General features: G+C 44.1%; 1 protein-coding gene across 1 annotated transcript; it reads right to left on the bottom strand.

The window, feature by feature from the left end:
- Positions 1 to 8,517: 8,517 nt before the first annotated feature.
- On the bottom strand, positions 8,518 to 27,118 carry SMIM31 (small integral membrane protein 31; the record flags this gene model as incomplete). Its single annotated transcript, XM_080929061.1, has 2 exons — positions 8,518 to 8,615; positions 27,007 to 27,118. 2 exons carry the CDS (start codon positions 27,116 to 27,118, stop codon positions 8,518 to 8,520), a joined length of 210 nt encoding a protein of 69 aa, XP_080785187.1.
- Positions 27,119 to 27,712: the final 594 nt, after the last annotated feature.

Genomic DNA, 27,712 nt, shown 5'->3' with positions numbered 1-27,712 from the left:
CTCAGGTTAATGGTGGACTGGGTTTCTTTAGATAATTCAAGGTTCGTTTCCTCTTTGGGACTCATTTAACTAATGCAGGATGGTCTTACAAGGTGAGGTTCAGATAAGCGCCCCACACTTGGGGGTCATTCAGGTCTTTGTTATGTCATGTGAGTGTTGGGCTCCTCTTAGTCAGTTGCTACTTTGCCTTCATGCTTCTGTTTCTTTTGATCCTGAACATGAGAACAGCAAGTTAGAGAGAGCCTGCGCAGGAGCTCAGCTTTGCTGCCCTCCAAGGTGGGCCTTATCTCACCCTTTCGGAAGCAAAACCAATTAAAGCTTTGTCGAGTCCGTGATTCAAATGTGCTTCATAGAGAGCATCTATGAAGGGGCAGGAGTAAGGGCAACCTGGGCATGGCAACACAGACCTGTAAGCCCAGTTCTTGGGGGTAGACATCCGAGGAACAGGAGTTCAAGGCTAGTCTTAATTACATAGGCGTTCTAGGCCAGCCAAGGCCGTATGAGATTATATGAGAGAGAAGCAGGTAGGGGAGAGGGAGAAAAGTTCATGAAGACAGACTCATCAGCTGAAATTCTTGTCAGCAGGGGATGGTTCAATGGTAGGGTATTTGTAGGATAAGGCCTTCGGTTCCAACCACAGACTGCAGAAAATCACCCAGAATCTACTAGAGATGCATTAAAAATACAGAGCACTGGAGTCTGTGGAAAAGAACTCCAAACCCGTCAGTGCAGGGAGTGAGAGCCCACACTTATAATCCCAGTACTTGGAGGCAGACAGGAGGATCAGCATGGGTTCTGGGCTAGTCTGAACTAAATAATGAGTTCAAAGCCATCCAGCTTTCATCCAGCACTACGTGTTGAGACCTGGTCTCCCAAACCAAAATAAGAAAAAAACAAAACAAAACAAAACATTTTAAAGAAGGAAAAAGTAGAACCAGGCATATTGCCCTGGCTTATCAGGTAGAACTGTCTGCCCAGAAGCCTAATGGAGTGAGTTAGGTCCCTGGAAAGATAACCTTTGACCTCCACACATATGTTATGGCATGTACCCACACTCTACAAAAATAGCAGAGAAGAGAACTTTTAACACTAGAGGGATTGTGGTTGCTCTGTATTGTGTAAATGTTTATGTTTTGTACCATATACATATATACAACATACACATACATATAACACACAAATTAAAAATACTAAAGAGCTGAGTCACCCAGGTACACAAGTGTATTTCAGGCGTAAGAAAGTGAAGGAAAAAGTACAGCAGCCTTCCCAGTCTTTCCACATTTTTCTTAAATGCCTGTGTGCACATGTGCTTGTGTAAACATGACAGTATATGCATGTGGAACCAAAGGAAAACCTTGGTTAGTATCTCCAGAGATGCTCTGGGTCTCCTTTGGCCTGGTGTACCCTGATCAGAACAGCCTGGCTGGCCAGCAGTCCTGCAGGATTCCCCTATCTCCATCTGCCCAGCACTGAGATCACAAGTGTGGCCGCTAGACCAGACCTTGACAGGTATGTAGAGGATTAAACCCAGGTCCCACGCTTGAGCTGGAAGTGCTCTACGGACTGAGCTATCTGCCAGGACCTCAGTGTTTACAGAGTTCATGTTAAGAAACTGTAATCAAGGCTGGAGAGATAGGCTGGCAGTTAAGAGCACTTAGCTGATTGTGGTGGAAAGAGCTGGGTTCAGTTTCTAGCACTTGTATGGGGGCCCACAGTCTTCTACAGCTAAAGTTATAGGGAATTTCCACATAAGAGTTCCCCTTCTGTCTTAGTGAGGGTTTTACTGCTGGGAGCAGACACCATGACCAAGGCAAGTGTTATAAGGACAGCATTTAACTGGGGCTGGCTCACAGGTTCAGAGGTTCCATCCATTATCATCAAGGTGGGAGCATGGCAGTATCCAGGAAGGCATGGTGCAGAGGGAGCTGAGAGTTCTGTCTTCATCTAGCAGAAGACTGGCTTCCAGGCAGCTAGGATGAGGGTCTTAAAGTCCACGCCCACAGTCACACACCTACAACAAGGACACACCTTCTAACAGTGCCTCTCCCCGGGCCAAGCATATTCAAACCATTACACTTAACTTCCATGGGCACCAGGCATACATGCATGTAGAACACACACACACACACACACACACACACACACACACACACACACACACACCTAAAACAAACAATCCAGAACAACCATGATCCTCCTAGTGTTACAAATTCTCGTCCGGGCTGTATTCTTAGCTGTCCTCTGGAGTGGTTACAGGACAGGCCTGGTACAATGTCAGGGATTTGGAGGTCACTGTGGCCAAGCTTCCGAAGATGAGCCCAGCCTGAGATGTGCCCAGCAATCTCATAGGTATCAGATTGTTTTTAGGATCTTGTTGGTGGCTTTCAGGGATTCTAACTTGACCATCAAGGTAGAAGGGCAGCTGGCAGGATAGGGTGTGTAGGAGGGGGAAGTGGGGTGACTGAAAGTTTGGTGTCTACCAAGAAGATGAAAAAGAAAAAGATTTATGTTTGTTTTGTATGTCTGACTGTTTTGCCTGATTGTATGTCAGTGTCTCTTGTGTATGCCCAATGCCTGCAAAGGAGAGAAAAGCACCAGGAATCCCCTGGGACCTGGAATTGGAGATGGTTGGGAGCCACATGTGAATTTTAAGGACTGAATCCTGTGAAAGCAACAAGTGCTCTGAACCTCTTGGCCAATTCGATGACCCAAGAGCAGATGCTTGGCAAAGGTTACTCTGGTTACAAGGCAGCCAGAAATGAAAGAGAGCCTCTGTAAACGTGCAGAGCAGAGGGGAGGCACCTCAGCTGTCTTCATGAGAGATGGCCCTCCTTTATTCCACCAGTGAGGGGTCAGTTGCAGAGATCAGATGTACGAAAGGCCAGACAGAAGCAAATAGTGGAAAAAGACAAAGCAGAAGGCATTCCTAGGAATGAGGATCAGAACTGCAAAACCATGGGACTGTGAACTTTGGGCATTCAGACGTTGATGAGACTGTGATAGAACATGGGACTTTTGAGGTTGAACTAAATGTATTCTGCATTATGTTTAGGTATGGCCTCATGGCCTCGTGCTTGAACAAGCCTATGGGGGCCAGGGATTAGAATGTGGTGGTTTGAATATGCTTGGCTTCGCGAGTGGCAGTATTAGGAGGTGTGGCATTGTTAGGAAAAGTGTGTTGCTGTAGGGCTGGGCTTTTGGACCCTCCTCCTAGTCATGTGGGAGTCAGTCATCCTAGCTGCCTTCAGACGAAGATGCAGAACTCTCAGGAACTCCTGCACCACGCCTGCCTGGACTCTGCCATGCTCCCACCTTGATGATTATGGACTGAACCTCTGAACCTGTGAGCCAGCCCTAGTTAAATGCTGTCCTTCTAAGAGTTGCCTTGGTCATTGTGTTTGTTCACAGCAGCAAAACACTAAGACACTGCCTCTGCTTCCTGAGTGCTGGGATTAAAGGTATGAGTCATTTCCCTTGCTGTTGCTTGATTTTTAATATGACCCTTATAATCTATAGTGTTGAAGGGGCAAAATATAGTTACTTTTAGGACAACTGAAAAAAGTAGACTTTTTTTTTCTTTTTTGGTGTTTTTTTTTCTTTTTCTTTTTTGGTGTTTTGAGACAGGCTTTCTCTGTCCTGAAATTTGCTCTGACTTCTCAGGTTGACCTTGAAGTCATAGAGATCTGCCTGCCTTTGTTTCCCAAGTTCTGGTATTAAAGGTGTGAGCCATCACTACCCAGCTCAAAATATAGAAATTATTAACTCAAATTGTTTGCATTGACTGGTTTTGTGTGTCAACTTGACACAAGCTGGAGTTATCACAGAGAAAGGAGCCTCAGTTGAGGAAATGCCTCCATGAGATCCAGCTGTAAGGCATTTTCTCAACTAGTGATCAAGGGGGGAGAGCCCACTGTGGGTGGTGCCATCCCTGGGCTGGTAGACCTGGGCTCCATAAGAAAGCAGGCTGAGCAAGCCAGGGGGAACAAGCCAGTAAGTGACATCCCTCCATGGCCTCTGCATCAGCTTCTGACTTGTGTGAATTCTAGTCTTGACTTCCTTTGGTGATGAATAGCGATGTGAAAGTGTAAATTGAATAAACCCTTTCCTCCCCAACTTGCTTTTGTTTATTATATTTTGTGCAGGAATAGAAACCCTGACTAAGACACCTTTTTAAAAAACATGTAGCAAAATACATCAAGAAATTAAGCTTAATTAATTAATATTCAGATGTTTTTCAATATTGGTTTAAACTTCCTCGTGTGAATAGGTCACAGAAGACATATTCTAGTACTAAGAGTGATAAATTGAGACAGATATATTACTAAGTCTATCAGTTAGCTCATCTTAACTGCATATTCATTAGACACCAAGGAACTAAACGCTGTTGCAGGAAGAAAAACCTTGCTCTCTGTAAGACAAGGTCATTAGGCATGTACAGACAAATCGACAGTACATGTAAGTTTGCACTGGCATGAGCAAGTGTGATGCATTGTTTTCTGTAATTAAACTTTATTGAGTTCATTATTTTTTTTCCTTTTAAACATAGCATGCAGCCAGGTATGGCAATGCTAATCTTTAATCTCAGCACTTGGGAGGCAGACGCAGATCTCTGAGTTTAAGGCTGGCCTAGTCTACAGCATTGAGTTCCGTATATCCAGAGCTATCCTGTCTCTAAACAACAACAAAGTGGTTTGCATTTGCTCTCTGGTTCTTGAGTCCACTTTTGGCTGCTATAAATGTAGGAGGAATCTTGGGATGGGGGAATCTGAGAGCTTACACAAGTAAGCTAAGAATACTTCAGAAGAAGAAGAAAAATACCAGGAGAAAGATACGAATGGAATGACATCACTGTTGAGACTCAGGGAGCTCATGTGGGCATTCTGATAAGAGTAGGAGGCAGGAAGATGTGTGTGTGTGTCTGTGTGTGTGTGTGTGTGTGTGTGCGTATGTGGTCATGTGTTAGAAGACAGTTTGCATGTGTCAGTTCTCTTCACCACGTGGCTCTTTCTGGGTCAGACTCAAGTCATGAAGCTTGACAGCAAGCCCCTTTACCTGCTGAGCCATTTCGACAGCCCACAGGGTTTCTTCTTTCCTGTGTTTAGTTAAGACAAACAAGGAATAGGCAGTGTCATTCCCTTCAAACATGCCTCTGTTGTCAACACTGGACACTGTCCATGGTATTGGTGGACACTGAAGAGTCAGTTCGGAGCGTTCTGCGCATTTCCGCCGCAGATGCCTGGCACGCAAAGGTTTAGGAAAAAGGCTAAGCGGTAAGTTCTGCTTTTGACCCCTCCTCCCGAATCAGGGCAAGCTTGTCTTTACTTGGTTAAATCACCGATAGTGAGGATGGAGCAGAGCACACAGCAGAACGTGTTTCTGTCCATTGTGAAGCACAAATAGGGTGTTTACCTACTGGGAACAGGACACCTACTCAGAGCCTGTTCCCGGCTCTTCCCTATCTCGTGGTCTCATTGTCCCTGGTTCGATCTTTTATCTGTGTAAACATTTCTCTGTCTTTGATGTTTCCTCTCTGCGTGGACGTGAGAGAGGCCCTCGTTTAAATACAATGCCTAGCCATCATATTTTTCCAATTCTAAGCTTGTGTTTACTGCCTCTTAAATGCTTCACAGGACAGAGAGAAGAAGACCCTGGGGTGGTGGCTAGCCAAACCCAACAGCAGTCTCATGGTTTAGGATTTGACCATTTGACTGTTGCTCTTATGTCAGGAGAACTTTTTTTTTTATTAAGAGTGATTAAATTCAAAGAGAATTCCTATTTCTAACATTCTCTTACACAGAGGGAAATCACACACTGTGTCTTCATGTTTATAAGCAAATTTGTGATGTAGACTCCCTAAGGCCTCAGAGTGGCAATAAACAACCAAACCCATAGCATGGTTCATTTTTATTTGAGTTTTTCTAGGAGCCCCCCCCATGTGTGTGTGTGTGTGTGTGTGTGTGTGTGTGCATGTGTGCCTGTGTGTGTGTATGTGTGCCTGTGTGCATGTGTGCCTGTGTGCATGTGTGCCTGTGTGTATATGTGTATATGTGTGCCTGTGTGTGTGTATGTGTGCCTGTATGTATGTGTGTGTGTATGTGTGTGTGTATGTGTATATGTGTGCCTGTGTGTGTGTATGTGTGTGTCTGTGTATATGTGTGCCTGTGTGTATGTGTATATATGTGTGTGTGTATGGTCTCTAATCCAGGCTGTCCTCTAACTTTTCCCATAGCTGAAGATGACCTTGCTCTAATGCCTTCACATGTAGAATGCTGGGACTTCAGGCATTTTCTACCATGGCCAGTGTAGCCCAAGGTTTTAGGGGTCATCCCACAGAATGATCAAAAGACCCCTTTCTACATCTCTCTTCAAATCTATCCTGAGGGTTTTCTTCATGAATTGCCAAGAGCTTTCCATTCCAGTCAAAGCAATGTGAAGTAAGATGGGGTGACGGGGTGGACTGGTCAGCGGCCAAGGGCTTGATTTAGGTCATCTGCTTTCCCAGGTAACATATCTGATGGACTTAAATGGAGCACGAATGCCTTCAAACACGGGCCGTCTTGTTTACCTGCACTTGTCCCCAGCACTGACTAACATGCATCTCTTTATTTAAGAACCCTGCCAAGGTCGCTCCTATCCAGGTCTTTCAGGAGGAGCACTGAAGTTATGAGAATTCATTTTGTAGCAGTCAGAAAAGGTGGGAAAGACCCAGATTGATCTGCTCATCTCCTGTTATCTGAGACGGAGTCTCAGGTCACCTCTGCTAACCTCAAACCCAATACGTGTTATAGGTGAATTTGAATTCCTGATCCTTCTGCCTCCGCTTTCTAGGATTATGGGAATGGACCACTGTTCTATTTTCTGCATTGTCTTATAAAACAGTGCAATGCCTTCCCCCGCCATCTCTTTGTAGCTTTTCTTTAAACTCTTGGTATTCTGACCTGAGAACTAGCTGGTTGGGCCTGCAAATAGTTGGTTCACAGTTGTATGTCTATCACCGTATGGTAGGGTTCCATTTGTATTCAATCTTGTCTGGGTACAAGAAGTAGAGCAGAGAGGGACCCGGTGAGCGACTCTCACACTGCTGGGACTCTGGCCAGCAATGGAGACCTGTACCTGCGATTCTGTGATTCTTACTTCAGGACAGTTGGCTACGGTTGGCAATGCTGTGCCTTCTTTGTGTCTTTGTGATGCTGCCGACACCTAATATCCACCGTCATGGTAACTATAGAAACTGAATTTCAGGGTAAAGAATGACAGGTCCCCCTAAATGCTTACGCACTTTGCTTCACATAATACTGGAACTGCATGTCTGCAGCAGCTCCCATGAGACCGCTGAGACGGGACTGCAGCTAGAGGTGTCTGCCACGGAGCCTGCGACGTGAGTTCAGTCCTGCAGTTTCTTCTCTGATCTCCACACACAGACTGAGTCACGTGTATGCACACAGGCACACAAAGTAAACACTTAAAAAGCGCTCCCCGAAGTCCCTTAAGTCTGCAAACGTTATCACTTTAGGCCTTAAACATTTTGAAGCAGTGATTATATTTCTATTTGATAGGAACACTTCAAATTGCTATACGTGGGCTGAGAAAATATAGTTTTGTCTTTAGTGTTTGTTTTAGAAGTCCTTATTACGTCCTATAGTGAAGGCCTTATCACCGAAGGAGCAGTGACACGGTTAACTGCAGTTTTACAGCAGAAGAAGTGTAGCTTATAAATCACATTGTGCATATCCAGTTGAAAGGAGGACAGTTAAAACGTATTGTTCTTGGCACTGGACCGGTGGCTCAGTAGTTAAGGGCATTTGCTGTTCAGGTATCAACACCCTGGTGACTCTGCCTCCTGTGGCTCTGGGGGACTGATGCCCTCCTCTGGCCTTTGTGGGTACTGCACTCATGTGAACATATTTAAATACAGATACATACATATGTACATAATTTAAAAAAGCCATTTTACACTCATTCATTCATTTATTCATTCATTTTAGATGTGTGAATGCTTTGTATGTACAGCTGCGTGCCAAAAGAAGGCGTCAGATCCCATTATAGATGGTTGTGAGCCATCATGTGGTTGTTAGGAATTGAGCTCGGCCATCTCACCAGCACGCTATTATTTATTTATTCATTTATTCATCTATCTATCTATCTATCTATCTATCTATCTATCTATCTATCTATCTATTTATTTATTTATCCTCCCCTTTCTTTTTGGTCAGAGATGGGAGTCAAATTCAGAGCCTTAAGCATGCAAGGCAAGGACTCTCTCTATCACTGACCCCCAGCTCCAGTTATTTTCTCTAACTAGATTATGGTACATATATTTTCTCTTCCTTGAAAGATCTTCCTTCAACTGTATTCCTTTTCATTACACCTGGTGCTCATCGTCGCCATTATACACATTGTGGAACAAGGATGTCAAAAAGAGAGTGTGAAGCCCAGTTCCGTGTGTCCAGTCCCGGTTCCGTGTGTCCAGCCCTAGCGATTGTCATCTGAAGACTGTTTTAATGGCCTCGGTCTTGGTTACATTGTTTCAATTCTGTGTTCTTCCTCTGAGCATTTTTTCTTCTTTTTAAACTCTGTTCTCTTCCTTCTCTTTTCCTTTAGGTGGAAGTCATCGTCTATAACAAACAAAACCAAACAAGTAAACAAAGTTGACCACCCCACCGAGGAAAAAAGTAGAAACTGACTTAGTTACTGGAGGACCTGGGTACAGTGTGGTTTTTCCACTTGATGGAGGGAGAGGACAGAGAGGGGCTGTGGTGGTGGATCCCTGGGCTGCATGCATTTGACAGAGCGCAGAAGACCAAGAGATCAAGGTCAGCCTAGTGAGCAATCCCAGCACTTAGGACAACGAAGCAAAAGCACTTTTATGAGTTTGAAGCCTGCCTGTGCTATGTAATAAGCTCCAAGCTAGCAAGTATGTAGGCGCGTGTGCGCGCACACATACACACACACACACACACACACACACACACACACACACACACAAACACACTCCAAACAAATGAATAAAGTTATTTCTTATTTAACTGGAAAATGCTAGCCCTAGGCATTTTTATTTTTCTTGTTAAAGTGCGACTTTGTTCTCATTGAGGTTTTCTTTTGTTTTCCAGAAACTATGGTTACGAGAGTAATGAGAGTCAAAACTGATGCTAATTAACTTTATTTGCAGCCTTAAGAATTTACAAGTTCATGTGAAGTTGCTTAAAGCAAGTTATTCGCATGGCACCATTTATTAGATTACTCTAATAGGGATTTTGCAATCTGTAAAATGTGTAAATAATTTAATTTTAGAATTTGTGTTATTACTTGAAGAGTAATCCATTTAAAAAGAGCTTTTAAATATAGAGTCATTGGGCGTAATGCCAGGTGAGTGTTTGTTTAGTTCATAAGCTATCAGATTTCTATTTGTAGTTTCTGTCATCATGGCCTCTCATATTTACTTGTTTTTACACGTGTGAGTGTTTTGCCTGAATGCATGTCTGTGTACCATGTGTATGCCTGTTGCCTAAGGAGGCTGCAAGAAGGTATGTGAGACCCTGGAACGAAAGTTCTAAAATTCGGGAAACAGAACCCCTTGTCCTCAGGAGGAGCAATCAGCCAGTACTCTCAACGGCTGAGCCATCTCTCCAGCTCCACTTAGGAGAAATCCTAAAATAATCATTTTTGTTGTTGTTGAGACGAGAGTTTCACATAGCCCAGGATAGTCTGGCACTTACTGTGTAGCTGGGAATGACCTTAAACTCCAGGTCCTGCTGCCTCTGTCTCCCAAGCCTGGGATTATGTGTTACCACACCCGGCAGAGGGAAATGTTTTAAAACGCTTTCTGCCTTGGCCTGGTGATGCTCGCCTCTAGTCAGAGCATTGTGAGGTAGAGTCATCAGACTACCTGGGTCTGAGGATAACTTTGTCTACATAGCGAGTTCCAGGCTGGCCAGGGCTACTTGTGAGATTCTGTCTTAAAAATAGTAATTGAGCTGGAGAGATGGCTCAAAAGTTAAAACACACACTGAGTCTGTTTAGCTCCCAGCTAACCTGGCAGCTCACAACCAGCCCTCACTGTGGTTCCCGGGCTCTCTGATCTCCTCTGATCTCCACTGGCTCCTACACATACATGGTACACATAAATTCACCCAGGCACACATATGTACATACAAGATATAGAAAACATCTTTAAGAATTTCGACAGGATGTCTTTAACTTCATAAATGTAAACAATCTGTTGCGATCACATTTATCACACTTCCTGTCTAGTACTCCCCGCCCCTTTTTAAAAAAGCATCTCATATTATAGTTTCAGGCTGGCCTAGGACTGTATGTAATTTTCCTGCTGGGATCTCTGGCTTGCTGGAATTATAGGCATGCCACCATACAGTTTAGGACTAGACACTAATAGTTGGTTTGTACTCTTTCTCCATCAGCAGCAGCTTGTTGGGATTACTTTTTGTGGTTCTGTTCCTTGTTCCATAAATTGGCTATGGTTTTAGTACACAGGCAAACAAAGGAATGTACGCATGTGTGTGAGCATATGTGAAATTATGTTCCTACAGCCCTTATTTATTTGTATCTTATGTGTCCAAATGCTATGCCTTCTGCGTATTTGTGCACTGTGTGTATGCAGTGCCTTCAGAGGCCAATACGGGACATGGAGACACAGTTGTGCACGACCACGTGCATCCTGGGACCTGGACCTGGGTTTTCTGCAAGAACAGCAAGTGCTTCCATCTGCTAACCCATCCTGCCGGCCTCTAAATATAGCTTCTGTTTAATTTTTAAAAAGATTTATTTATTTATTTAATGTATATGAGTACACTATCTTCAGACCCACCAGAAGAAGGCATCAGATCCCATTACAGGTGGTTGTGAGCCACCATGTGGTTGCTGGGAATTGAACTCAGAACCTTGGGCTGGTGAGATGGCTCAGTGGTTAAGAGCACTGACTGCTCTTTCAGAGGTCCTCACAGCCATCTGTAATGAGATCTGATGCCCTCTTCTGTACTCACATACATAAAAAATAAATAAATTGATTTAAAGAATGAACTCAGAACCTCAGGAAGAAGAGTCACTGGTCTTAACCACTGAGCCATCTCTCCAGCCCCAGCTTTTGTTTATTTATTTATGTTTTTTTGACACAGGGTTTCTCTATGTAGCCCTGGCTGTCCTGGAACTCACTCTGTAGATCAGGCTTGTCTCACATTCACAGAGATTTGCCTGCCTCTGCTTCTGGGTGCTGGGGTTAAAGGCTTGCACACTATGCCTAGCTAGTTTTTTTTTAAATTTCATTTTATTCATTATTTATTTTATGAGAGCAAGTGTGCATGTGTGGTTCAAAGTTTCTCCTCACAGCAGTTGGGGTGTGTGAATGCCTTGGGGGCAGGAAATGTAGAGCTGCTAGGCTGCCTTCCATCCTATCCACTGAGGTGCGGTGCTCAAGGAATCTGACACCCCCTCAGGGGTGGCAGAAGACAGACTAAGATGGGGTGCCCAGCTGGAGTGAGAAACAGCACAGGCTGAGGCAGTGGCTGGGTCCCCAAACTCCTGAGCACCCTGACACCGTGCTGGGAACCTTGAGGAGTGAATCCAGCCTAGGTCAGGGGTGAATGTCAGGAGCGGCCTTCTGTGGGACACTTAGGCAGTGTGGCTCCTAACAAAGGCTTTCCCCGTTGGTGGTTTGTCCACACTGTTTATTCATGGTGAAAATGGTGCATACAGCTTACTCAGGGTAGACCGGAGATTAAATACCTTTTGCAAGAAGGAAAGTCCAGGAAGGGAAGCTCATTGGCTAAACCCCTCAGGGCCCATCTAGAAAACTCATTAGCCTGGAGAACTCTGGGCTCCTGATAACTGTCCTCCAACCTCACCGTCTCCTTGTGGTGTGTGTATGCACCTGCACATGCATGCACACATGTGCACACGCACAATCAAAACTAAATGCAAATTTATGCCAGGCATAGTGGTGCACGCCTTCCAACCCAGCACTTGGGAGGCAGATTTTCGTGAGTTCCCGGCCAGCAAGATCTACATCGTGAGGCACTGTCTCAAAAGATTAAAATAAAAGGTATTTGTAATATACAGAGAATTAAAAACAAGCGAAAAGCCCCAATAGGCAATGACTACAGATGGTGGCAGAAATGGCCCTTTTTTGAGCATGACTTGCTTAAAAGCCCAGGTCTCCAAAGGTACACAGCACCAGTCCAGTGACGTCAGCTGTGGCATGCGCTTTTCAGCAGTCTACCAGTGAGACTCTAAGCTAGTCTTTCTTGCACCTCAGTCCTCTCGGAAGGGAAACTTCACAGATCTTGCTCAAAGCAGCATCCTTTAGCCTGCCCGAGCTTTATTCCTCCGCCCTTTGGCCCAGTAGCTGTTTGCTCTTCCTATGAAAGTCACTAGGAAGCATCTACCGTCTCGTTTACAGTCATTGAGCTAGGCTTCGAAAGCTTTCACATGCTCGGCAAATGGCGTTTGCTGAGTCAAAAGGAATACTTGCTCTTGATATGTAGCACAGTCTATAAAACTATCAAGATCCAGTGGCCGTTTAACACCACTGTTCATTGTTCTAAGGTTTGGACATAGCTTGAGAAAGGAGACCTCAGTCTGTGACTGAGAGGTGGGTGGTCTTGGTTTCTAGTGTGGAATGTGTCTTGTCTACCATCCATATACCCCCTCTCTGCAGGGAACAGTGAGAACGCCCTGCCTCGTCACAGCTCCTACAGTTTTAGGCCTATTTCCCAGCCGGTCTCCTGACTCTGGCTCTCTTGGTAGCTAGCCTGGCACCCCCTGCTTGGTTAGCCTGGCACCCCTGATTGGTTTTAGGGCCACCATGACCATGCTTTGCCTGTCTACAGACTGTGGGCAGAAGGGTTTACTATGGACGATCGAGGGGGAAGTTGCTTCCAGAATCCTTCTTATTCCTGCCACTAAAGCTGTACTTTGAGAGTTAATTTTTAAAAACCCATGTTTTTGATTCTGGGAAGGGAACCCCGGGCTTTCCTCAGTGTTAAAGTGTCTGTCCTACCAACCGGCAATATTCTCAGTTCACCTAAAATCCAGAAAGCAGCTTCTCTAATGTGCAGTTTTGAGGTTTTTCTGAGTAGGTTCATATAAATAAGAAGAAAATGTTGGTACACATGGATTTTTGCCCCTGAAGCTAGATGTATATTATTTTTCTTAAAATATGTATATTATCTTTCCTAAAATATTTGAGGAATGAATTCTTTTCCATGGATATGTGAACTCATAAGAAATGAAAATCTATAAATCGGCTGGGTGTGGTGGTGCACACCTTTAATCCCAGCATTCAGGAAGCAAAGGCAGGCATCTTTGGGTTCAAGACCAGCCTGGCCTACAGAGTGGGTTCCGGGACAGTCCAGAGCTACACAGAAAATCCCTGTCTTGAAAAAACAAAAACAAACTAAAACGAAACAAAAAAGATCTCTCTAAATTTATTTCATTAAAATGTTTGCTATTAGATCACCCTCTGGAGTGCAGGGGTGGTATAAACCTCTAACCCAGTACTTGGGAGGCAGAGGCAGGTGGATTTCTGAGTTCAAGGCCAGCCTAGTCCTTAGAGGACAGCCAGGGCTACACAGAGAAAACCTCTATGTACTGATACTGTTGTAATAAATACAATGTAATCGTGAATAGTGACCTTGTTGCCCCCAGGGACAAGGAAATCCTCTCATACTCCTGGTGATACTATGTAACTGTGCTCCTTAATTTAAAGCTATTGGTTGAATAAAGATGCCCACAGCATATAGCATGGCAGAAGAGAAGTAGGCGGAAGTTTGGTTCCGAGACTTGGGTCAGAGGTAAGACGAGAAAAGAAGAGAGAGAAGGCTAAGAAAGGTAAATGAGTCGTGAACACATGGCCTAGAGGGCTGGCCACCTGGCGTTAAAAGCAGCCCAGATGGAACATGACATGTCACAACTCGGGGTTATTATAAGGGAGTAGAGACTAAGAGCTTAGAGGGTTGACATCTGCCCAGCAATACTGATTTAAAGGCTTATAATAAGTATAAAGGTTTTGTGTCTTTTATCTGGGAACCAAATGATCTAACAGGAGGTAGAACTAAGACAGAGTAGAAACTCCTGATTACATATCTGTGACAATGCCTGTGTTTGTTCAAAGATAAATTTAGTTAGACTTTGTTCACAGACAAATTCAGTTAGAACACACACACACACACACACACACACGGTTTCACTGTATGTGGTGTGTGTGTGAGTGTGTGTGTGTGTGTGTGAGAGTGTGGTGTGTGTGTGTGTGTGTGTGTGTATCTCCTCCAGCTCTCATGTGGAGGTCAGGGTACAACTTGGGGAGTTCTTAGCTTCCACGGTGTTGGTTCTGCTGAGTGTCAGCCTTAGTGGGACTTTACTTGCTGACTTATCTCACTGGCCCCTGTTTATATGCTTTATTGTCTTTTCATGTGAGTTTATTTGAAACTGATATGAGAATTCCCCAGTTAGTGTGGTATTAGATAGTTTTCCTTTGAAGCCGTCCATCTCAACCTCAGAATTTGTTTTTATAATAATCTAGAGACGGTGTTTGTGTGCTTGAAAACACCTTTTAACTTACTTTTTGATAAGATAAAGCTGGTTTTGTATGTAGATGGGTTCATGAGTCCTGAGAAATAATATTCAGTGAAGAATTCATCACTAGCATCAGAATGTGAACTGCTAGTTAATCTCTATAGTTTATCTGTTCCACAATGGCATGGAAACAGAATCATCTACAATGTAATATTTTATTTTGTTACAGTAACACTTTCATCTTTCATTACACAATGACGTGTGTTGCTGGGGCCTAACATCCTCACTGAACACTAAAGAACCAAAATTTGTCATTTCTTAAAGAATTGAGTACAAAACTCCTTACATAAATGAAAAGGATGACTACATTTACAGTTGTCGATGCAAATGTTCCCAAATCGAGAAAGTAACAACCCATGGTGGTCAGGAGGGGGAAACCAGAACAGAAACTGGGTCCTAAGGCTCGAACTTTCCCACCCTCTTAGACTGGCAAGGAGTGGTAACTGGTTCAGGAACCCTTGTCAGCCTCCGGAAATCCTGGAAGTCAGCTGCCGGTTAATACCCTGCACAGATCACCACGCGGTGCTCACAGAGATCCACTAGACTGGAGACTTCTCTTCCACAGCGTGCTCTCCCCAGCCATGAACTGACCAAGCCACATGAACTAAGACCTAAATCAAGATATGTACAGGGTATTAAATATATACCAAGGGAACAGTTAACTTGAATACAAGGCCAAAAATCAGCAACACGTTCTACGATTCAGTGCTGATATCCGATACTAGCTTCAAGGACAAATTTCTTTACAAAGGCTTATTCCAGTTTCGTGAGGCTAGCATGAGGTGTGTACACTTGCCAGGGCAAATCGGTACTTCAGAATCGGCTCATGCAGCAGAGGCCTGGCACCTGCTCAGTCCATTCAGAAGCATTTGCAGTGGATGATGGGGAAGGGGCGACTCGTCATACTCCTGCTTCCTGACCCCCATCCAGTGAGGCCAGGATGGAGCTGCCAATCCAGACTGGGTACCAGTGCCCAGGGGGAACAATGATCTTAATCTTCATCGTGCCGGGTGCCAGGGCTGTGATCTCCTTCTGAATCCTATCAGCAGTGCCTGGATACATGGTGGTACCGCCACGCAGCTCCGTATTGGCATTCAGGTCTTTGCCGATGGCCACATCACACTTCGTGATGGAGTTGAAGGTGGTCTCGTGGATGCCACAGGACTCCATGTCCCGGAAGCTGGAAGGAAGTGTGCCTCTGGACACCGGAACTGCTCATCGCCGATGCTGATCAACTGCCCGTCAGGCAGCTCATGACTCCTCTCCAAGGAGGAAGGAGATGCTCATTTTACCACTTCTCTTACTGCTCTCCAGAAGTAACTGGTCCCACAGAGAATATTTGGCAGTTGCCTTGAGTTGTTTGCTTGAGGTCAGGGTAGGGATGGGGAGTTTGGGGGCAAGTGTGTGAGTTTCTTTAATTAGCGCAGGAGCGCCTTCAACTTGCAATTCTTCTCTCTTATCATCCAAAGGTCAATGTAGGCTGCCTGGGCTGAGGGGAGGCTTCAGTGCCTCATAGTGACCAATGACTTTAATCCTAGCCTGCCAGGAGCTGACAGAATCAAGAAGCTTCCTTAGCCCGAGTAACGCCATTTTATACAGATCTCAGCCTAGGTTTCTGTTTCCCACAGTAAAGGCCTTTTTCCAGATATTAGGTGATCTCACCTTGGTCAGGTAGCTAGCTGAGTAGACCGGTCACCCAGACAATGGATCCTGCTTGACAGAACATTCCCTCCTGCAACTAGGTCATCCTCCTCCTCAAGAAATTCTTCACAAAGGGTATTGTGAGAAATCCTTTAACCGGAAAGTTCCGGTAGTTCCATACCTTAGTTTCCATGCCTTGTTTCCTGTATAAAAGTAGCATGTGAAAAATTAAAATGTGTTAGCTTGATCGGACCACTTGACTTGCTGGCCTCTTCGCGCCTCTTGTTCCCCCATTGTCTCCTAGGCGTTCCTGGGTTCCCGTTAACTGTCCTGCGGGCCGGGGCACTAGCCCTTGGAGGGCTGCTACGGGAGAGTCCTGTGTGATCCAGGATCGTCTGAGCTGCACAGTACAAGTGTCTTAAAATGACAACAACCAAGAATGTCTGGCTCTTAGCCTCCTTACGGTGTCTGTCTGTGCGCCTGGTGAAAAACGTTTGGCTTGTTTCTAGTTTGTTTTATATCTCATGAAGGAAGAGGCAGCGAGCACAGAACCTGTGTGGTTCTGTGCCATGTCCTCCTCATGTATGACAGCTTTCAGTGGTTTTTTTTGCCTTTTGTCATTCAGTAGTTATGAATAATGGTGTAAAGCACCAAATATGGTTTTGTATGACTATAACTACTGGACATACAGAGCTCCTTGGGCATATGATAATTGTCTACCTTTTTTTCCTTCTCAGGACAGACTCTTCTGTGGTCCCAGCTGACCTTAAGCTGGGGCTCTTGCCTTCTCCTCAATGCTGGGACTGTGTTGCCAATGTTTGACTCGGAAAAGAAAGTATATTTTAAAAAGCTTTAATGCACATTGCAAGTAGTGTATAACAAATCAATAAATCTAATTCTGTGTGTGCATGTGCTATGGGATGTTTACCTCGAGCCTCAGCCATGCTAGGCAAGAGCTCATCAAAGAACTATATTCTTAAAATGATTTTTAAAAGAATATTTAAAAAGTTAGCCTCTTTTTACTTCCTTGAACTCACTCTATAACCCTGTAGACCTTGAGTTAGAGAACTTCCTTCCTTGGCTACCCCGGTAGCTGTGAGGCACTGGCCTTTGCCACCAGGCCCAGCAGCGCTCCTCACCATCACCTCTGCAGCTTCAAGCTTCTTCGCTTAGCTGTAGACTTACTGACCCTTTAAAAGCTTCCATTTAGAAGAACCAGGGTCACCAGTGACATCATTTAACCTAATCCCTCAGGACATACCTTACTCAGCCCCCAGATTTTGAACAAAAATGATCTGCATTATACATATTGAAAAGGATTACTGGGAGATGGTACATGTTTTGGTGTCCCCAGGGCTCTTGTGGGATTTGCGGGGACGTTAGTTTCAGAGAGGTTCACTGAACACAGCAGGAATGACTTGTTTTTCCTGGATTCTGTTGGAAGACATTTCTGATTGCTGGCTGGATGCTACAGTTGCATTCTGGAATATACGTGTGGAAATGGTACGTCACCAGCTTTAAAAAATGTGCTGAGTTTGCACATCTATCAGCCTGCACTTAAGTGTGCTGATAATCCTGTATCCTTGGAACTTCACTGATCACCCCGCCTCCCCAAAGCAGGCGTGTCAGGAGTGTTGGTGTCTTGATTGCATCTAAAACAAACTTGAAACTTAGCTTCTGAAATAAGCCAAGGCAGCCTTATGCCTTATCTCTTTTCTGTTAAGTTAATGGGTTCTGGGTGAGTGAACCGATAAGATGAACTTGGTACCATTTATGGCTCAGTTTCATAATTCTGTCCATAAAGGCAGAAGGCAGGTCAGGTCCAGTGAGAAGCAGAAACACTGCAGGAAACTACAGTCAGTCTTAACAATGCGCGTATGAGTAAAACATCTACAAATAGTCTTTTTTTTTTTTTAAGAGTTTTTCTCATTTTTATGAAGTAAATTGGGGACTCCTAATTTGGGATCCTGTCAGTCTGGTAGTCTATTTCCAACAATGTCACTGGGGGCCATTGAGCCTGTGGCCGGCAGACCTACACTTGGGAGCACTCAGCAAATCCAGCAGGCACTACACAGTATAGAAACCCCCAGGATGGCAGAAACGCAAGCCTAACTTCAGGTACCATGAATGTTGAGAAGCACACTTCTCCCCTACATCTTTAAGATCATGGCGTCTCAGTTGTTCATTTCTTAGTGATGGTTTCCTCTGCTACCAATGACGTGCCATTTATATTTAACCACACCCAGTTCACCCCAAATACATCACTGAGAAGTTCATAGAGATGAGCACAGAGATGCACTGGGAGGCTGTGGTGGCTCAGAGGACAAAGGTGCTTCCTGCCAAACCTGACAGTCTAAGGTCAATTTTTGTCTCACATGGCGTTAGGAGAGAATAGATTCTGAAAAGTTTCCTTTGGCCTTCACAGGTGTTTTCTTGGTATTTCTCTCTCTCTCTCTCTCTCTCTCTCTCTCTCTCTCTCTCTCTCTCTCTCTCTCTCTCACACACACACACACACACACACACATACAAACCTACACCTACACACCTAAATCCCCCAAACACACACCCACATACCTACCCCCACTCCCACGTCATCCCCCACAGTCACTTAACACAAAGTAATGGAACAAAACAAGATTGAAGAAGCCTTCTGCTGAAAATAATGCTCTTCACATCTGGGTTATTTCCACTCCCCTCTCTTCTGATATAAATTTTTTGATGTCATAAGATGATTACTTTTCAATTATTATTGAATTGTTATCATGACCATCAAAATAATCAGAAATAAATGCAGATAGGAATATTTTGCAAGGTCTTTCTCCCTTCTCCCTCCTCCCCTGACACTCTCTTTTCTTCAGGTTAAAGGTGTGTACCACCATACCCAGTTCGAGCTTTCTTTACTGATTCTTTACTAATCAATGATGACAATCAAAAGTAATGGTAATCAACAGGGGCACTGTGGTACACTGTCTTTAGAAGTGTCCCTGTAGACATTGATTACTATAGAAACGCTTGCAGGGCTGGGTGAAGTGCACATCTTTAATCTTAGTGCTTGGGGAAGTAGAAACAGGTAGACCTCTGTGAGTTCTATTTGCTCTATTTAAGCCAGTCGAAGCTACACAGTGAGACCATGTCTCAACCAAACAAAACAAATCCGACTTCTGCTACAGTGGAGGGTACACGGTAGCTTACAAGGATAGCTGTCAGAGGGCACAGACACTGGACAGGGTAACACAACACAAGGTTCAAGTGGCATAAAATCTGTCCTTAGGAGAGGCCGATGTGATTGTTTGGCGTCATGTCAGCACTGAGAACTGATGTGCTCACTGGCTTGTGCAGGAATTTTGCCTCATGAATATTTAAAAGCTCGTGGTCAGGCCAGTGAACCCATCAGTCAACAGAGGGACCCGGTGACCAGCTGTCGAGTGAACATAACTATGCAGACATTTACAGGCTTGGAACCAGTGGAGGTGGGGCAGAAGTTGTTCAAGCTGCTCTGTCTTTGCCAGTTCCTTTAAGGATATGGCCACCGAGATTCTAGAATTCATAAGCATGCTTTGGAACTCTTCGTGCGTGTGTGTGTGTCTCTCTCTCTTTCTGTGTGTGTGTGTGTGTGTGTGTGTGTGTGTGTTGTGTGTGTGTGTGTGTGTGTGTGTGTGTGTGTATTAATTAGACAATCCTTCCAGATCAAAGCAAGTGTCATTACTTGGGGAAGACCTATAATATGTATGACAGTTTCTCAACAGATATGTGAACCCTAATTCCCATGAGCATGCTCTCCACAAATATTTCTTGCCGTCAGGCTGCATTTGGTGTCACAAAAATAAATAAAACCAAAATCTTGGTTTTGATAAAACCAAAGCTGAAGATCATACTCCCTTCAAAACACTACCCCTAACACCCTGCAGAACCCTAGCCCTTAACCTAACAAAACCAAAGCAGAAATAGTTTAGAAAAACTACTATAAATGTTTCAGAAACTCACTACAACCAAATCAACTTGTTTGGAGTTGAGTAAAGTGTGTGTGTGTGTGTGTGTGTGTGTGTGTGTGTGTACTATGTGTATGCATAGTGTGTGTATGTATGTATGTGTGTGTGGTATGTGTGTGTATGTGTGAGTGTGTGTGTAGTGTATAGGTATGTGAGTAGTGTGTGTGCATAGTGTGTGTGTATGAATGGATGTGTGTGTGTGTATGTGTGTAGTTTGTAGTATGTGTGTGCATAGTGTGTATGGCTTGTGTATGTGTGTGTGTGTCTGTGTGTGTATATGTATGTGTGTAGTGTGTGTGTGTGTGTGTATGTATGTGTGTGTGTGTAGTGTGTGTATGTATGTGTGTGGTTAAAATAAATGCCCAAAAAAAATTCAGTTGAAAACACCAAACACATCAGTCAGCTCAAGAGATCACAGACTCACACAAAGTCACAGTCAAGAGCACACTACAGAAAAGATCAAAGGTAACAGATGACCTGGGCAAGAAGAGGTAAGACCTCTAAAGCAGGGCAATTTGAAGAAGGGGTGCTGTGCTTTAAACATAGGATTATATTTTACCCGGTCACACATGGCTTGTGGGGGCAATTTATCTTCACTGAGTTCTAGATGAAGAAGGCAGTCTTATGCCCCTTACAGAGCTTACTCATGCCATATTGTGAGGGGTAGGGATGGGAGTCTGACTCACCTTGATCGATTTCCTACCATTCCTTCCAAGTAGTCTTTTTAGTTAGAAAGTACTGTAATGCGTCTTAGTCATATCGGCACAGCATAACAACAGTTGAAACACTGAAGATTCCCCCTGACATGTATCATAGCCTAGGCTGACCTTGAACTCATAATCCTACTGCCTCTGTCTCTCAATGTGGTTACCGTTGTATACTATCACCAAGGGCTCAAAATTACTTAAAGGTCTACTTCTCTCTCTCTTTAGTGTGTGTGTGTGTGTGTGTGTGTGTGTGTGTGCGCATGCATGTGAATAGGTGCCACAGGCACCAGGCATCTCTAGAGCTGGAGTTACAGGCAGGCTGTGAGCTGTCTGATTGAGGTACAGCGACCTGAACTTGGGTCCTCTAGAAGAGCTGTATGTAGTGCTTTTAACTGCTGAGCCATCTCCCAGGCTTATAGATCAATTCTTCAAGGATTTATTAATTAACTACTTTAATACATTAATTTAATACATATCGGTAGTTTTAGTTGCGTGCAGTCTGTATATCAAGTGTGTCTGGTGCTTGTGGAGGTCAGAGAGAGTGCTAGATCCTCTGGACTTGGAGCTGTGAGCTGCCTTGTGGGTATTTTGAATCAAACCTTGGTCCTCTGGAAGAGCAACCAATGTTCTTAATCACTGAGCCATCTCTCTAGCTCTGTAAGTTCATATGATTATGATTATGATTATGATTATGATTATGATGATGATTATTATTATGATTATTATTGCTGCTGCCGCTGCTGTTATAGAGAAAGGGTCTCTTTATCAAGCTGTAGCTGTCCTAAAGCTCTCTGTAGACCAGGGGGAGGACTAAAGATGTGCACCACTACAATAGACTATAAGTGAATTCTTAATGTATGCAAAGCTTTCAGTTCTCACTAAAGGATTCTAGGATAATTTAAGTTTCCTCTTAATCTGAGTTAGTGACCCATGACCCTAGCTTCTGGCTTCCTTCTGGTCTGGTTCGGAGCTTCATGGATGAAGTCACAAAGGCCTTCTTCTTGGCAATTCCCACAGCTCCCCTGAAGGGAGAGTCTGCCACGGGGAGGGGAGGTGGGCGGCTCCTGTTTGTGCACACACCTTTGATGGAGGATCATTATTTACCTAGAATATCCTTATAATTCCTTCCTGGGTCACTTAAAATTTATCACTTCCTCCAGCTCGTTAGTCTGAGACAGCTTTCAAAGGTAGGTGGATGACAATCTAACCCAGGCAGGAAATGGCTCCTACCTGCCGCCTTCTGGGCCAGTCTCTAAGGCTGACACCTGCCACTACTCTACTCTCTTCTAAACTGATGCTGTAGCTTTGCAGTGTGAGGGGCAGAAAACCAAGGCTAGAACCAGATGGAAATGGTTCTTTATGACTCAACAAAGTACACAGTGCTCTGGATGACACCGAGAATGAATGCAAATCTACAAACCAATCTGTGCAGAGATGCTTTTCCTGATATGCAGGGCCCCTGTGCACACTGGGTAAACACCCCGTCCCTCGGTTAGATCCCACCTCCAAACCTGTCTGCATTTCACTCTGTCGTTCATTATGTGGTTTCTTCTGTCAAGCACATACGTGCGTGCTACTTATGTTTTGTTTGAGGTTAGAATGTGTAGTTCATGAGCACATTGTCTATGAATGCTGTAGCTGGGTCGCCAGATATCCATTGGGAGTCAGCATGTAGTGCTTAGCTGCATAGATTTGTGCTGTTCTGAATTAATGTGATCTGTGTGACACCGTTTACTGGAGGGTGTTTGTAGGTAACTCAGGTAATATCTTTTAAAAATTTTATTTATTATGATGATTTATTTTTACTATCATTATTATTTTTCAAGACAGGGTTTCTCTCTGTGGCCCTGACTGTCCTGAAACTTTCTGTATAGATCAGGCTAGCCTTAAACTCACAGGTTCACCAGCTCTGTCTCCTGAGTGCTGGGATTAAAGGCATGCACCACCATGCTCAGCTCTTATTATTACTTTTAAAGGTTTATTGGTTTTTATTTTATGTGTATGAGTGTTTTCCTGCATGTGTGTACATGTACCATGTATGTGCCTAGTGCTTGAGGAAGCCAGAGAGGGTGTCAGAGTCCCTGGAATTAGAGTTACAGGTGACAGAGTAAGTCACATCCACAGAAAAATAAAATTTTTTTTTATTTTTGTTCACCACTTGGGAACAAAACTTGGGTCCCCTTGCAAGAGCAGTAAGTTTTTAGCCACAGACTCATCTCTCCATCCTGTTTTGAGATTGGGTCTTATGTAGCCCAGGCTGGCCTGGAACTCCTGGTCATCTTGTCTTCACGTCCTTAGAGCCAGGACTACAGGGGCCAGCCAGCAGCCTAGCTCTTACTGGGTGATGTCTCTGTGTACGCACTAGCCTATGATGGTTTCTGCTCCTTCACGAGGGCATGGACTACAGTGGGTATGTCTGGGGATTGTTGGATATAATAATATTATCTGCTTCATAGACTCAGGCAGGCTTAAAAGATTAAGTAGCTATAAAGCACTATTATGGAAGAGTTAGGAGGTGGAGCGACAGCGCGCGAAAGAAAAGAATACATCATGCTAATGAATTTGGAAAGCACACAGTGAGATCGCCTAAAGAAATTCACTGTGTGTATTTGTTATGACATTCAGTAATGAGTTCTTCAGAAGCATCTCCGTCCCAGGCAGCGTCCTAAGAGCTGGCTGGAGCACACACTAGAACGAACCAAATCTGCACACAATAGAACATTCTGGTGGTATGCTCAGTGCTTTATCTGTCTTTGTGTAAAATGCTGCTTTACCTGGTTTGTTTGTTATTGACCCCCCCTCAAGAAGATAAAGTTCAGTGGAGATAAAGCATTCACTCCTCAAAAATTGGATTGCATCTATTTCCTTACGTAAGCATGTGGCACAGCATTCGGCCTGAGGACCCAGGGATTTGAACTCAGGTTATCAGGCTTGGCAGCAAGTGCCCTTAACTGATGAGCCATCTTACCAGCTCAATAATTTTATTTTTCTGTGGATGTGACTTGGTCTTGCGTGGACCTGATTCATCTTGTCCTTTCCTGTTTTCCCTCTTCCAGGAGACATTAATCATGATGCAGGAATTGTGGTGTGCAGTGGGGGTCTGGTGGTGGATTTTAGTCCCTAAAGTCTGTTCTCTTTTAAGGGAGATTATTTAAAAACAATACACATGACTTACTTGTGTGTGTGTGTGTGTGTGTGTGTGTGTGTGTGAGTGAGGGTAGTGGTGGCGAATGTGTTCACTGTGTGAATAACTATATATACAGTGGGAATCCTCTCTCTCCTACCATGTGGGGCCCATGGATGAACTCATGGCTTCAGGCTTGATGGCAGGAGGCTTTAGCCATCACAATGGCCTCGTCCTAGTGAGGGTCTTATACTAAACATTCCTCTCTTTTCCCTAGAAAAGTAATAGTTATAAGACTATGTGGTCTTGCATCAGACCCATTTTAGAGGATCGTACATAGAAACTATATATTTTTTTTTTGGTGGGGGAGAAGGGAAAAAAAGAGAGGAGGAAAAATAACCCTACAAACAAAGAGATTGGCTTAAGCTGCCTGGCGTCAGCAGGGTGAATTTTCTTTATCCTGGTCGGAGGAATCAGAAGCCTATGTGAGGCACAGGTGAGTGACTCCCAGGACCACTGTAACCAAAGGCCTCTCCTTCCTTTAGCTTTGCAGGAAACATGTATTTCATCTCCAGCTACCTTCAGAAGGACAAACAGTTCTAATCTCAGTGAAAACAACCATAAGACAAAGAGTTGGAGTCTGTGAGAGTCTGTGTCAACTGCTGGAGACAATCTGGAGCAGGCCTCTGTTTGCCCTGCATCGGGTAAAAGAGGTCTTTGAGAGGCTCTGAGAGCGCATAACAAAGCTGACAGTGGGGTACACAGTGCCTCCTGATAAAGCCTGTGGTGAAACATGAGGGTGGAGTGTTTCCTAAAACAAGAGTCTGGGCGCAGTGTCTGAAGACAGATGTTTTTAAGATGTCCCACCTTTCCTGGGTTAGGTTTAAGGAAGTCAGTGTAGACAGATTTACATGCATATCTGCAGGTTTCTCAGATGGTAAATGATTATTGAATATATAATCCTGAAACAGGAAACTTACTTTTTTTCTATTTCTTTAGTTTTTTAAGGCAGGATCTTTGGCACAGGCTAGTCTCAAACTCCCTAGAAAGCTTAGAACATCCTCGGCCTTCCAGCCTCCACCTCCATCAACACACCTGGTTCATGTGGGCCTGCAGATTCACATAGAACTTAGTGCTTCCTAGCAAGCACCCCACCAACCAGGATATACCATCAACCTCAAAAGGTATTTAAGGTATCTCTTAAAATTAATTTTACATTTAGCATGCAAAATAATGGGTTTTGTTCTGGCTTTTGAGGCTCCACTTTTAGCTGGATCTCTCTCTCTCTCTCTCTCTCTCTCTCTCTCTCTCTCTCTCACACACACACACACACACACATGTATGATATATAAAACCAAGCATTATTGGTTTTTATCTTTCTTGCTTTTCAAATGTAAACTCAAAATTTTGACTGGTGTTTGACTTCTAAGACCAAAAATTTGATTTTCAACCTTCTAGATTGGCTCATAACGTGGAACAAGATCACAGGAACCAACGAGGAAATAGTCTTGGTTCAAGATACCAGGAAGGCTGTGTCAGCTCCATGTTTACCACCAGGTGAGGAAAATACATTTGTATCCAGTTAGAACACGTGTGGGTTTCAGGCGAATTCATTTTAAAGAATACAGTCACAACAATGTGAAACCGAAATAGGCTATTATAGGTTCCATTTAGGCTTCCCACGCTCATCCAAGTATCGATTTAATGGGGCTTTTGTGTTCTAATTGCTTTTATAAGTGTTGTATGTCTCTGAGACACAATCTATTTGATAGCAGTATTATGAGGTTTGGTTAAAAAAAAACACAACAGCCTACATACAAACAAGGGGAGGAGGAGTGGAGAGAGCTGGGAGTTTAATGCACCTGCTACTCTTGTAGGGCAGGGGACCTGGCCTTGGTTCTCAGCATCATTCAGGGTTCTAGAACCATCTGAAATTTCAGTCCAAGGGAGTGCAATGCCTCTTTGGACCTTTTTCAGGCACCAGGCATGCACATGCTTCATGCACTTACATAATATGCTGGCAAAATATTCATAGACATAAAAAGTAAAAATTCATAACAAAGCAAATCACCACAAAGGCAGACAGGCATATTGGCACATGCCTTTAATTTTGGGGCTTGGGAGGTAAAGAACACTGTGGGTACAAGGCCATACTGGTCTACATAATGAGTTCTAGGTCAGCCAAGACTACATAGTGAGACCTTGTCTCCACAACAAACAACACCGACAATCTACAAGCTCAACTTGTTTATGAGTTCCTCTTATTTTTTTATAAATTATGTAAAATGTCCTTGGATGTGTTTATATATACCTGCATAATTTCTGGGGTCTCCAAAATGCTCCTAGGTTATCCTGAATAAATCTTGGTGGAGCATAGACTACCCAGCACACTCATTTTGTTGATATGTTTCTGTCTTAACATCTGCTGTTACTGGCAAAAACATGGTAGTGGGTTTAAAATACATTGTTTGTTATGTTTGATCTTTGATGAGAATTAAGTTTTAAGACAGAATTTCTTGTGTTCCAGCCTAGATCTCAGACTCTTTGTCTCTCTGCTTCTACCTTCCAAGGTTGGATTAGAGATCTACGCCACCCTATCGGGTATATGAGGGCTTCCTGTATGCTAGACAGGCACCAAATCAGTTGGGCCTGTAGCCCTACCTCGACTAAGTTACATTTCTAGAGCCTGACAAGAATCTGTGTAAGGAATCCTCATGCTGATCCTTCCCATATAAATGAAACCACACACACACACACTCTCTCTCTCTCTCTCTCTCTCTCTCTCTCTCTCTCTCTCTCTCTCACACACACACACACACACACACACACATACACACATGCATCCACGCACACACACATGAGCACACCACCAAACCAAATCCAGCTACACAGGAAGATGATTGATTGTGTTCGAAAAGACAGAGAGCATCCAGGAAGCCCCCGCCCCTCTTCTTTTTACCTTCATTCCTCTCATTAGGGCTGGTGTAGATGGAAGCCAGGGTGAACAAGGAGAAGATGAAGAAGGCCAGTAAAATGAACGCCACCTCTAGGTTGGTGAATGGCAGCTCCATGGAAGACTAACGGTGTTTTCACCTACAGTGGGAACAAGCACTTGCTTAGGACACTGTAACCCAGCCAACAGCCCAGCAATTACTTATGTCAGAATCAAACACACGTGCGGTAAGGCTTACCAAGATACCCATGTGCCCAGCACCGTGTACTCGGCAGTGGTGAAAATGACGTCTGACACGGTGTGGTGGCACATAGCTGTTATTCCAGTACTAGGGAGGCCAGGGAGGGATAAGTGTGAGCCGAGTATAGTCTATAGAGCCAAGATTCTAAGAAACACAACCCAGGCCAAACCCAAAGCGAGTGTATAAACAAAAGCCATGCTAACGGAGCTGGAGAGATGACGCTGGGGTTAAGAGCACTGGCTTCTCGCTGGGGACCTGGATTTGGTTCCCACCATGTACATGGTGACTCACAACTGTCTCTAATTTCATTCCAGGAGGTCCCACACCCTCTTCTGCCCTCCTCGGGCACTGGGTGTACACACGGTACACATATATACACAAAGACAAACACGCATAAACCTAAAATCAAAATAAATACATCTTAAGAAGAAATGAAAAATTGTAGCACTAGGGCTGGAGGTAAAACACTCA

This window comes from Micromys minutus (assembly GCF_963924665.1).
Source record: "Micromys minutus genome assembly, chromosome: 14".
In the NCBI taxonomy this organism is placed as follows: Eukaryota; Metazoa; Chordata; class Mammalia; order Rodentia; family Muridae; genus Micromys; species Micromys minutus.
This window is presented reverse-complemented; position numbering and strand designations above follow the sequence as displayed.